At 39.8% G+C, this 13470-nt stretch overlaps 1 protein-coding gene across 1 annotated transcript in view; it reads right to left on the reverse strand.

The window, feature by feature from the left end:
* LOC131687436 (uncharacterized) overlaps nucleotides 1–13470 on the reverse strand; it is a 29450-nt gene that overhangs the window by 8309 nt on the left and 7671 nt on the right. The window contains exon 4 of the mRNA XM_058971517.1: nucleotides 13161–13260. Coding sequence (XP_058827500.1) covers nucleotides 13161–13260 — 100 coding nt within the window. The remainder of the gene's footprint in view (nucleotides 1–13160; nucleotides 13261–13470) is intronic.

The following is a 13470-nucleotide window of genomic DNA, read 5'->3' on the forward strand; positions in this document are numbered from 1 at the left end:
ACGCATCTCAAAATATCCGGAAAAAAATCACCTTCGATGATTCGTATTGAAAAGTTTGCCCTTTCACGCTAATCGAGAGATGTGGTTTCTTTTGGTCATGCGATGCGCACTTCCCACACGATGCGCTTTCTGACGTAGTGACGTGCGACGTTGCCAATATGAACGTTCTCGCGGGCTGCATCAAAGTGGGCCGTGCGTTGAAACAGCGCACTGTTACAAAATCCTTCATAACTCTCGATAGGAACAAAAATGAAAAAAATATCAATACAGATTATTGAAGGTGAAAGATTTCCGCATAACTTGACATACGTTTTGAAAATTTTTAGCGTGAAGAACACAAGAAAAAATACAATTGAAAATTTTAAATAGATGCAAAGTAACGTTATTCACACAATTATAAAGTAAAAATATTTTTATAAGATAGTGCAAACATCATACCATAAGTGTGCAAAAATTCATTGAATTATCTTCAGTAGTCTTTGAGATATAAAATTTTCAATTTTATCATGCAATAAAGTTTAAGGGTTAATATCTTAAAGGAAAAAAGGAATTTTAACGAAATATTTATACCAAAAGCTATTCACCATAATCCCTATACAATAAAATATACCTCATAAAGATCGGTGATTTTGCGAAAAATTCGAGGATCACTTGACATGGCTTTACTCAGATGATATAGAGTGCCAATAATTATCCGAAATATCGACCCTCCCCTCGCCCCTGCGATTACAGGCTGGAAACTACAACACTACAACAAAGTGTGCATATCCGCCACAATGATCAATCAGCAAACGACGATGTCAATTACACAATATGTATCCCACTTCCTACCTTTTTCCTTTACTTACATAAGAGGGGAGCAAGCCGCCCCTAAATACGGCTTTCCCTTCCCCCACTAACATGTGACATGTAATATATAAAAAAAAATGAATTATCGGCCTCGTTAAGCTACAGCATTTGGGCCTAAATAAACGTATTTTTAAGAGATAAGACCCGCCAGGCAGCGCTAGTAAGCACGTAAGATGTTTCAATATATGTATTTCGAGATCCTGATAATTTAGCAGGGTGATGACTGCGGTAATGTTCATCAGCAGATCGAGTGGTGGCCGACGGCGAATAGATTATTTTAGAATTCACCCCCTAGGCGGAACTAGGGAGAATGCAACTTCCAATACATGATAGATTCAGTTCGATCCTAAAAGTCTGATAATTTAGGAAAATTATGAGTTATGGAATTTGCTTTCCAACTTCGTCTCATCAGAATCCGACACTAATTAAGTGACAGGACAAAGCTAGCACCGGATTGATAGCATAGTGCTAAGTCTAAGACTTGCTAAGCCAAACCAAATGTTTCGATTTCATTAGTTCTCATCAGCTTAAAATGAGCTCATTTTCTTGCAAAACATCACGCTTGACTAGGGGTTTGCTCAGGAACACAAATTGTGTATCCGTTAACTTAGTCCTCTCACTATGTTAGTTTTTCCCGTATTTGTTCTCTCTAACGAGAAATATAGCATATGTAGGAAAATTATATTTTCGGTATTGTTTTCGAAGAGAACGAGGGTTATTTGATGATGTAGAGATTAATATAGATTTCCCCACTAGACGGTGCTAGTGAACTTATTTTGTATTAAATATCTGTATCTTAAAATTATGGTTATTTAGAAGGGTCACGTCTTCGCGTACATATGTAGGTCCAGGGCAGTCCAAACGTGAACAATTCATTTTTGAGTTTACCCACAATACGGCGCCAGTCAGTATGCAAATTTACAGTACTTGGGATAGTATGCTCTATCTCAAAAGTCTATAATATAAGAAGTTGGTGGTTTCGGGAAACTTGCCCAGGAGTTCAAGAGCTGTCCGAATATGAGCAGATTGGTTATGAATTCTACCCAAAGCGGCTACAGTAAGAATACACTTTTTGAACTCTTGTATCTCAAGATCATAATTGTTTAGCATAGTTTTTGAGGAGGTTACTGGAAACCTGATGATGAACGGTTTTGTTTAAAATTCTGTCACTGCGCAGAACTAGTGACCATACATTTCCTATTAACTCTTAGAACTAAGGTTTTTTAGGAAACGTATCTGACTACAGACACTTTATACACAGACTAGCGAAGTGTCAAAAAATGCAGTCAAATGGACTGCCAAAATCTGCAGCCAAACGAGCATTAGCGTGTTGTGAGGGGAAGTAAAGAGGGAAGCCCATGCAAAGTTTATGGGATCTTCCGTGATGTCAGTAAATATTCATGGTTGCTAGTTTTACTGTTTTTGTTTCCGCAAGTCGGTGTATAAAGTGTCTGTAGGTACGACCTGCTTTATGCCGTTTTTGTTTGAGCCCGGGGTTGGGTCGGCTTTAGGCGCAATTTGAAGAAAAAATGACAGTCATGATACAATGCAACTCTGGCTTGAAGAGAATCAGTTTTCCCATATCACTAGAGTTCCCGGTCATGTCGCCACGGAACATGTTGTCTAGTGAATATGAGCGTCATTGTTTTGATTGGTCCAACTGAAGACATGAGGTCTGGGCTGCTAGGACCGAGGGTAGAGACTTCCGGACGTGACCGATTCATGATCGCGCGAGCGGTGGGTTAATGTTTGAGACCGCGTTTATTAGTTTACAGAAGTCTTCCCAAATGAAATTCCAAAACCAAAACACGAGCACATGTTCGCATACACAACAAACCCCATGTACGTACACGGTGTGCGTACACCTGACGTACACACAGGTTCGTGGCATCAGTTTTCTCTTTCTCACTCTCATCATCACTAGCGTTGACTCTTTTTGCCTTAAGGTTCAACTGAAAAAGCTTGGAAAAGCGGCTTGGAAAACGAAAAAAGCAGTTTACACAAGTACAAACTTATCGATGGTCATGGGAAGTCTGGTTTATAGTCTCTTCATTACCGGGGTGTCTTAAAGTTAGCGAGATCGCGGGCATAAGTATGTGTAGAGGATTGCAATGGCATGTTATCGTTTGTGACCAGGTTTGTGTTATCGCAAAGGCACGAGCGTTTGTACGTATATGAGAGAATATGCAATTGATTGTGTTAGTGAGTGCTAGTATGAATCTAATTTAGGATATAGTAATAAAAGGAATCATAACACACCGAATAAAGACAAAGACTAGGGGCAAGCACTAGCAGGTTTGAGTGCGTCGTATTGAAAATACCAACGTATTTTGTAATTTAAGTAATTTGTAATGAAAGTATTTAAAAATACTTCTGTTGTACTTAATAAGGTACTAAATGTAATTAGTATCGATGTGCAAGTACTTAAAGTATTTAAAGCACATATTGGTGGTTATTAAAATATTTTGCATATTTAAAGCACGGATGCGTTGTATTTAAAATCTTTTCTGTAATTAAAGTACAATTAATTTGACACGTGCTTTTTAAATATTGGTGGTATTTAATGTACTTTATAGTACTTAATGGTACTTAAAGTAACTAATTAAGTACGACTTTTAGCACTGCGTCGTGTTGAATATTTAGTGCTTGCCCCTCGGACAAAGATTAATTAGAAGTGTATAAAGTGACCGATACTATTTTTGGTATACATGAGTAGTGGAAAAGCAAACTAATAGAAGTACAACAAAAACAGGCTAATGAAGTTGAAGAAAAGAACAAATGTAACATGCAATCAAACTACTTTAACTCGTCTAAATGCCAGCAAATGATGTTTATTTACCATTAAGGTAGAATTCCATCACGCTATGCTGATCGGGAATGGATGATTCACGTGCGCCGTCGTGTCCGTTATGCCAAATGACCCTCACTTTACGCAAAATTAGAAATTATGTCAAATGACCTTCAGTGTGATCAATTCTCAAAATTATGCCAAATGACCATTATGCCAAATGTCCGTTATGCTAAATGGTCTTATGCCAAATGACTTTATGCCAATTGACCCAGACCCGCCTTCGACCCACTGATGAATATTGCTGAAGACACCAAGCTTCTAAATTATCATGTCGAGATACAGAATTCGAAGAATATTACATGCTTGCTAGCGCCGCATGGCGGATCTATTCCGATTTGAACGGTCCATAATTGTGTAGCCCTTCACATCCTCTAAACTTTGCCGGATAAATAATAAGACTTTTGAGACATATCATATTCATAAAGCTGGTACGCTCACTAGCGCCATATAGAGAGAATATTCCAAACTAATCTGTCACCGACTGGTAGTCCTTGATTTCTTGAGCAACTCTACTGAAGACAGTACCCCTCTAAATAATCTCGATATTGAAATAAAGAATGATTTTAATATTAGTACTATAGCGCTGCCTGGTTGAACAATTCCGAGTTATCATTTCCACCATCCAGAAGCTCTTGGCTTAATGGATAAATTTTCCTGAGACACCACCATTTAAAATAATCAGTGTTTCGATATGCTTTATGTAAAACCCATTCAAGGATAATCGCCAGTTACGATGAGATTCGATTTATTAACTCTGTACTGGCACACCTGGCGGCACACTTCTCATATAATTGTATATCCAATTGTAGGTCTAGGTATGCACAACAACTTTGCCAAAGAAAGTATAGTGCTAAATCACAGACTAACAAACATAACACTTGAAAACAATGCTTCGCCCGCATTAACGATCTTTTTAAATATATTTGTACTTGGGACTGTGGCTGCATTTGAAATTATGGCGCCACTGACATATGAACATAAGTGAGGGGTAACCCACCAGTAAATGAGTGTTTGGGACCGTGAATAAAAGGTGGAGCTAGTGTTCTGTGAAAATTGCCGGATCGATATTTTTTTAGGGAATTCCCTCATAGTGTTATGTCTGTTAATCTGTGGCTAAATGTTAAAGCAGACCAATTATTCGGCCATAGCCCCAATTAGTCTAAGTTCCATAAGCTATGGGATCCCTACTACGCAGGTTCTTTTTCCGCGCACCCAGTTATTCGCGTAGTACGAGAGCCGACTGTTTATGGCTAATATATCCATCGTACTGACACGAGTAATTCTTTCTAGTTCGATACTGCGAAATAATTACAGCCAATAATTGCATAATAATTTATAAGAAATCGATACATGAATGTAGTTACGATTAGTCTGCCGTTATACGCATAATTGTCCCACGTATATAGGGGATGCCACATAGCCTCGGACAAGTGGAACGCCAAACAACATTCGAACGATAATAATCGAAGTTTTTGGTGAGAATTTCTAAATCAGCAGCTGTAGCAGCTGATACAGCTAAAACTATATATCCATTTCCATCTTTTTAGCGATTATGAAAAAAGCCTTATATACGATTATACAAATTTATTGAATTTAATCAATGATATTTAAAATTAGAATCATCCAACAGCTTACGGGAACAGTACTCCCGAGTGTAAAGCAGCTTACAAGACGAAGTGATCGAGCGTGGAACATACCCAGGCCGATGATACTGTGGGACATAAAATAAATTGTGCGAGCTGGTGACCCGCCAGAGAAAGTTAGACCAATCGTCCAACAGCTACTAGACAGTCGTTTTAGGAATTCAACCATCATCTACACCGATGGCTCGAAATCCGGCTATACGGTGGGCGCGGGGCTCTATGCAAACGGTATCGCGATGATATCAAGCCTTCCACAATTCTACAGCGTCTTTTCGGCGGAGGCATTCACCTTAAAAATGGCTGTCAGCATCCCCAATATAAACGGCGAAATAGCGATTCTAACGGATTCAGCAAGCTGCTTATTGGCACTTGAAGCCGGTAAAACAAAGCATCCCCTGATCCAGGAAGTGGAATCTATAGTACAGAACAGGAAAATCCGCTTCTGTTGGATCCCTGGTCACGCTGGAGTAAGAGGAAATATTGAAGCAGACCGCCTCGCAAACAATGCACGTGAGGACATACCAATTAACCATCCAGTGCCAGCAGACGATTTGATGAGAAGTATCAAATTACTGATACGACAGCGCTGGAACAAAATATGGTATGACTCCAGAGATGTGAAACTTCGTGAAATCAAATCCAGCACGATACGATGGGATGATCGAGCCAACGCCGCAGACCAACGAGTCCTCACACGACTGCGAATTGGGCATACCCGAATGACACACGCATTCCTCCTTACGAGAGATCCGCCGCCAAGGTGCGAATCATGTGGGGTTACAGTCGATGTCCGACATGTACTGATGCACTGCAGAAAGTATGAAAATGAGAGGCAACAACAGGAAATCGACACAACTAGTCTTCACGCAGCATTAGGAGAAGGAGAACAGAAAGAGCAAAACGTCTTACAATTCCTGCGTAATACTGGGTTATACAAAATGATATGAACAAATGAAATGTAAATATGAAATAAAATGTAAATCTTACACTTTAATAGACACGAATGCAGTTCTGAGCGGTGTAAAGTGTCTCTAATAAACAACAACAACATTTGAACGATAATAATCGAAGTTTTTGGTGAGAATTTCTAAATCAGCAGCTGTAGAAAAAGCCTGATACAGCTAGAACTATATATCCATTTCCATCTTTTTAACGACTATGAAAAAAGCCTTATATACGATTATACAAATTTATTGAATTTAGTCAATGATATTTAAAATTAGCAAAATTCTAAATTTCTTAATTATCTAAAATCTAAGGTTTTAGTTTCTGAGTCAAAATATCGTTCACCGTGAATTAATTTAAGCCACTTCCCCTTGATCGGCCATAGGAATTGGTTATGGGAACGCATTCTTTGAATTGTACAATCGAAACCGGTAATTCGATCGAAATAAAATTGTTTATCTCAGTAAAAAATCAGCCAGAAAATGGGTCTGGTTTCTGATTAGAACCAGTCAAAATTTCGGTTGGACTTGATGAATAACACCTTTGATTTGAGACTAATCGGTTTAGCCAACTTCATTAACTATGAAAATTATATTTTTACCACACATACGCATACATACATACTTAACTCACCTGCTTAGCCATCTCTATGAACTCCGTAGTCGACTTCCGGTAATACTGGAACCTGTTCTCGGGCCCAATATCATTTTTCAGGTGTTAAGTCCATGTATCCGCTTCATCTAATACCAACACTAACGCAAGGAGGTAGTTCCTTCAACTACGCATTCCAAATCGTGAATCTAAAAAATATATATGTCACCAATCTGTAACTAGTTTCATGTATATTGAATAGTTTTCTCTACCTTCGACTAAAATCAACATCCAAGATTCAAGTGTAGCTTTCACATTAAGTGGATGGTCCCCTATTCCATGTACCTCATAGACGGTTTTGATGACACGGAGCATTTCAGTCCGTAACCTTCAGTATACGTTCCACGAAAATCTTAATTTCGCCGAAGGAATAAACATTGTGAAACACTGTTAAAGTTTGATTCATTAGTCTGCCCAAAACGGTTGTTCGCATGTCTCAGAGCTGTCTGCATGTCGATGGCTTCTCCGAAACCAAAACCAACTAATCCATTCCTGTCAGCGGTCACAACTATGGACAACACTCGCCGCTTCTGGCCTAGATTATTCATGTTTACATTTTCTATTAAAGTGGTCATTAATCGCATCCGGTAGCCATGACTTCTCGCGGGCATCGTTCAATCAAACCAACCATGGATTTAATTTTATTTGCTTAAAGTTGACTATCTCATCGCAATTTTTTTCCATCGTTTCGCATTCTTTTGCAGTTAGGCCATTACAAATCTTTTTTAAAAATTATGTCCAAGTACAAATTTTTTTCTGAAGGGGGGGGGGGGGGGGGGGCAAACAAAAAATAAATATTTATTTTAATGAACACAATTTTTTTGTCTTTTTGCATTTTCTTTCGATTGTTCTCGTGGACGTTTCCGCAGGGTGATTTCGTATAGCGGGGTTGAAATATTTGTTTTACCAGAAAAATTCAAGCAAACATTACTGAATCAATCAAAAGTTCACATAGGAAAGGGATGCTAAAGTTTTCGTTTTAAATAATTTTCCCAACAGTGCAATTTTTAAATTCCCAATAAAAGCTTGAAAGTTCTCTAAGAACTTAATGTAAACTTTTAAGAGTACTTTAAGGTATTAACTTTTGGTTGCTTGAATAGTTTTCGTTCCGTTGTGGCGGCACATGGACCGACTGTACACACAAGGCATGAAAATCGGTCAAAGGGTAACCTGCTTGATAACAATGTACAGAAACAGGATTGCAACATTTCACTTATGGACTTTTAGAAAACATTCTGGAATGAATCCAAAGGTATAGTGTGCGTCAATGGAATTATTCATCTCAGATATGGTTTTCTCTGATATTTTTTTTCTATTGCGTATTTCGTATACAGTAGCCTGGCGAACGTACATCCTGTGCATACTATACTTTTTCGAACTCTAGTGGAAACATCAGCTTTGGTTTATCGCTTGTGCTTGAAGACTCGTAGATTTGTTTGTTTGGTACATGATAGTAATTCGGCTCGGTTCCGTGTACATCTTCGAAATCTTTGCATGTTTCTCCATCTTGTTGCGCAGTAGGTAGCCACATCAGAGAAATTCATTTGATAGTCGTACGGATTTATGAAATGTATAGCAATCATCAGTTCATTTTTTGCCTTTTTCATATAAGGAAGACTGTGCAATCATTCTGAAATTCGACTTTTTAAGATACACCCGGAGTGTCGAGCGTCATATACCACTAGATTCAGTTCGTCGATATCTGAAAATGTCTGTATGTTTTATAGTATGGTTAAATAGCTTCAAAAGTGCATTGGTTCCAGGTGGGATTCACTTTTGTGCCTAACCACTACTAATAGTCCTTACCTTTCTTCCTTCCTTTTGTTCCACGAGACTGCATCGAAGCGTTATATCGTGGGGAGGCTGATTCAGTCTTAAGACAAAATGATAGATTAGAGCGGTTTAGCTCCGAACACATATCCGGCTAATCGCAGTCGTGAACTTCCGTTAGCCATTTGGCTCCCGTTTCTGTGAACCATTTAGTTCCTGTTTTCGCGAGTCATCTCAATTCCTCGTCGGAAATTCTCCCGATACCGATGCCTGTTGCGTGAGTCATTTAGCTCCCAGTTTTGTCGCAATCTTCTCGCATAGTCCATAAATCCTACTCAAAGGGCCAACCAGTACTTGGCGAGGACGGTTCGGCGATACCGGATGGAGCGTAGCTTCTGGTTCGCTGCTTCCGGTTCGTTGAAAACTCGACGACCCACCGCTGATGCTTCACTCGACCTACTCGATCTTGTCCCTGACGGTGAAACTAGTCTGCTCACATGCTTCGGTCCGGCTATTCCAGCTGGTTCGTGGTGCCCAGTACACTGGCGCCTCAAGCAAAGCTGTGGTTGCTCTCACAGCCTTCCCCTTGACATAATCATCGTAACTTTAAAAGTTCAAGTCGATGATATATTTTCCGACCGCGCTGTCTTTCGGCTGCTAGTCATCACCAACTCTGTTTTATGATGGGCAATCGTCTCCGTGTCGAGTGTCTCCTCTTCTAGCGATTGTTCGATTACTTGGAACACCACATCATCCGTGTAGCCGAAAATCGTTATATCTCTGGGAAGGTTCAGCTTCAATACTCCATCGTACACTGCGTTCCACAGCGTCGAGTCGAGGAACGTCAGTTGTAGTTGTGATTCTCCCTTGTCTGTCTCGTAGATCAGTGTTCGGTACTGAAAGTAGCTCTATAATATCCTGCAGAGTTACTCATACTGTACAGCGAATGGGCGATTGCTTCCCAGCTAGTACTATTGAAGCATTCTTCACGTCTAAGAGAACCACCACGCAAAAACGATATCCTTATCTCTGCTGTCTCCAAAGCTCCCACAACCGTTTGGATGGATTTCACTATAGACCTGCCTATAAGGAAGCCGAATTACATGAGATGCCGTTCTCACGGTCCGCGTACTTCGTTAGCTTATTCAGGATTACTCCTTCTCTCTAACATTACCAAGGGATATATTGACTACGCTGAAAGATCTCCATGTTGTCCCGGCATCGGAAGCAACATCAGCTTTTGTCGCTTCCAATTATCGGATCGTTTTGAACATATCCGGGCTCTCATGTATCACTTCACTTTAATGGCTTTCGCCATTTCGATAAGCTGTTTGTTGGTAAATCGATCTTCATCTTTGTGATCATCCTCCTCACTGTACGGCGAAAATAGATTCATGTTGTGGGGAAAACCTTTCGATGGTGACCTCCATCTTTTCCGGACACCTTTCAGGTGGTGCAGCTGAGCCTTTTATCTTTGTTATGCCAACTTTGTAGGTCTCCCTTAAGGAAATTCGCGTTGGCTTTGTGGCAAGGCTTTCTTGTACAGCTTGACTGCTTTGTTGAGAGCGGTTCTTGCAGCTCGCTCCCTTGAGCTTTCTGACTTCTGTTTTAATTTTAAATATATTTGACACGGCTCAATGCGTTAGCACAACTGAGCCGTGGAGCGCACCTTGGGGGTCATTTGGTCCGTCTTCTCTCGCGTTTTCGTTTACGTCCATGTCATCATCGGTACTGCATTCATCTTGCTCATCGTCGGATGTTCTTATTTGTTGTTTGTGCTTACGGGTCGCTATTGTAAATCCTTCTTCATCGGCATTAGATTCCTTATTGGTGGTGTTGGTTGTTGGTTTGGAAACATTTGCTGTAATCGTTGTTACTTCGATGTTGGTAATGGCAGTTGGTTTAGTGGTACTGGGGTCGATCGTTGTTGAGCTGGTGTTTGTGAATGCCCGGTCTGCAGTCGTTGGTTTACCAACTGGTTGTGGTTTAACATACGATGATTGTATACCGGCTTTGGTCGTATCAGGTGGAATTTCTTTAGCATTCTCTGCGCAAGGTTTCCCGTGGTGTAGCGGATGATTACAATATTGACAGGTAGGAATCTGGCCTGGGTGCGTGACTAGTATTCGTTGAGAATATTCAGCACCATGAGGTGATTTGCATGTGAAAGTCAAGTAAGGGGGAATAGGTTTTGTCGGACGCATTCTCACCACACGAACTCCGTTGCGGAGTCTTGGGAAGAAGTTCCTCCAACTATCTTCCTTAACACTATTCACCTCTCCGTATTTTGACAGGATTTGTTTGATAGCGAAGGAACTAGTACGTGGTGCCAGGTCATGTATCTTTATTTCAATACTGTCAACATCTATATACGTTGGGATACTGTATAAAATGTCATTACATTCGATGACGTGTTTCATGTTGTTCTGGGAAGCGAATGATTCTGCTTGACTAATGTTTTTTAACATATTCAGTACCGCATGACATAAATGGTGGAATTGCACCGCATAAAGTACCGCAAGCTACGTTGAACTTCAAGTTCACCTTCAACATTTGATCCCCTTCATGAATTGATGGTACTACCGGATATTTCGTGTAGTCAACAGCAACACAGTTTGCCCGCATCGTGATATACTTTTGCTTTGCATTGTCACTCATTGTTTGCTCACGTTTCACACACTAGGCAGAAGGAATCAATTTTTGCCTTTGAAAATAGACCAAGCGTCGCGCGGGTAAATTTGATTACTTGCCCTGCTATTGCAGCGGAGCGATTTCTAGCTTCTGAACTGAGTGAGATGAGAAACCGAAGTGATCTCCAACTTCTTCTCCAAGCTCGGAGGCAACTTATACGTAGATCGATAATCGTCGTATTGCACCCGGCGACCGTTTCTCGGTTTCCCATCCCTTGGTATGGTCGCATTACACGCCCTTGTTAGTAGTGCCGTGAACTCGTTCGCATTTAGGTTGAAGAGGATACCCTCAAATTAAAGTTCTGCGACGGACACATTCCTATGAAAAATCGCTGTTTTCCATCTTCATTCGTTTATATATCTCCCACATATTCATATTCATGTGTAGTTCATAGTCCTGTTATCAATGCTGTACCAGATCGCTTGGTGGTCGCTGTGGATATATCCTCGCACACTTTTCAGTCCCTCTTTCCGGTTACTCCAAGGCTACAAAAATTGACATCGATTATGGATTGCCGGTTCCCCCTGCGGTAAGTGCCGATGATACCATTATTTGTAAGATCTATATTTAGCTTTGCTAGAGCATTCTTGATCGCTGATGGCCAGACTAAGTTTTTTTTGATTCCAGCGTCTATCTCGAAAATTTCGCATGTTTCTGGTTCATGGAATATTTCAGAATTAATGTCTCTTCGGCTTCTTGGAAAACGACTTATTCGATTTTCACAAGCTTAGCCTTAAATGGAAGGATTGGTAGCAGATTTTGATCTGATCAAGTTCATAAGAATCGCACATATGGCTGCGGAAATACGATATGAACACTACGATCCCATATGAAATCTTTAAATGTCAAAAACCTTTCGGTAAAGCTCATGTATATTGAATATTGAACCACATATAAATCGCCAGGAGTCTGATTTGAATTCAGATTGTTTCCTTATCGAAATTATTTTCGAATGCAACGATCGATTATGTCTCTATCGACTGTTGCGTTTAAAATGGAATCGATTCAGAAGTCGGTCTGTATTAGCCTTTCCATGAGATTTTCGTTTGATAATACACAGATGGGTCCTTCCTTCCGCGACCAGCAAACGTTTCATTTGATGTTGGACTGGATCGATGATCTCATTTAAACTTCACATTTACCCGAGAATAGTCAAAATAAAAATTATCATGGGATGCTAATTTCTAAAACTACCATAATAGTTTTCATTTACGAAAAGCAAAACTCTATGGAAGCTACTGTTGTACTATAAAACGTGATATTTTTTTGAATTTTGGTTATTTTAAAAAAAAATTATTTGCCCCCTGATTTTTTTCAGCGATTTTGAAGGGGGGGGGGGTGACATAATTTTTAAAAACTAGGAGTGGGTAATGTCCGGGACATAACCGCGGTGTTGACGTAGGACTAAACTTAGGCATATCATATGACATTCATGGATACTTTGAACCAATGCACTTTTTGAATGAATGTTTACTGGAAATTTCAAAATAAATTCTTTGTAACATTTTTGGGGTCCTGAAAAGGACCGTTTAATGTTTTGTGGTCCTAAAAAGGACCGTTTTGTGTTTTGTGGTCCTGAAAAGGACCGTTTTGCGTGAAGACTGATCCGCGTAAGGCTGACTATCACCAGGCGTCGTTATTCGTGATGGATTTGGTGGTTTGTTGTCCTAATCTGAAAATAAATATTTATTATATGTGTCCTATGTGCATTTGTATGCAACTTTTCTTTTCAAGTTCCGATGCTTTGAAAATTAACTTACCTTTGGGCTGGGCCATTTCGACGACCGTAATTGTCGTTGCAAGTTTTGATCGTCTCATTCCAGCGAGGGTTTTAAGATGCAGATTATGGTTCGGGTGCTTCTATTGATAGTACAGATAATATTGGTCTATGATATGAAAAATAAGAACAATATAGCGTGCATTCCGCGCTTAAATTATGCGTAAATATTAAATCTAATACCGAACCACCAAGTGTGGTTGCCTCATTCGTTCGCGTAGCTACACTTAATTGGAAAAATATATCCATAAAATCAATAAAATCTTTGTTTTCTTGTCTGGATACGTCAATAT

Source organism: Topomyia yanbarensis, chromosome 3 (genome assembly GCF_030247195.1).
Source record: "Topomyia yanbarensis strain Yona2022 chromosome 3, ASM3024719v1, whole genome shotgun sequence".
Classification (NCBI taxonomy): domain Eukaryota; kingdom Metazoa; phylum Arthropoda; class Insecta; order Diptera; family Culicidae; genus Topomyia; species Topomyia yanbarensis.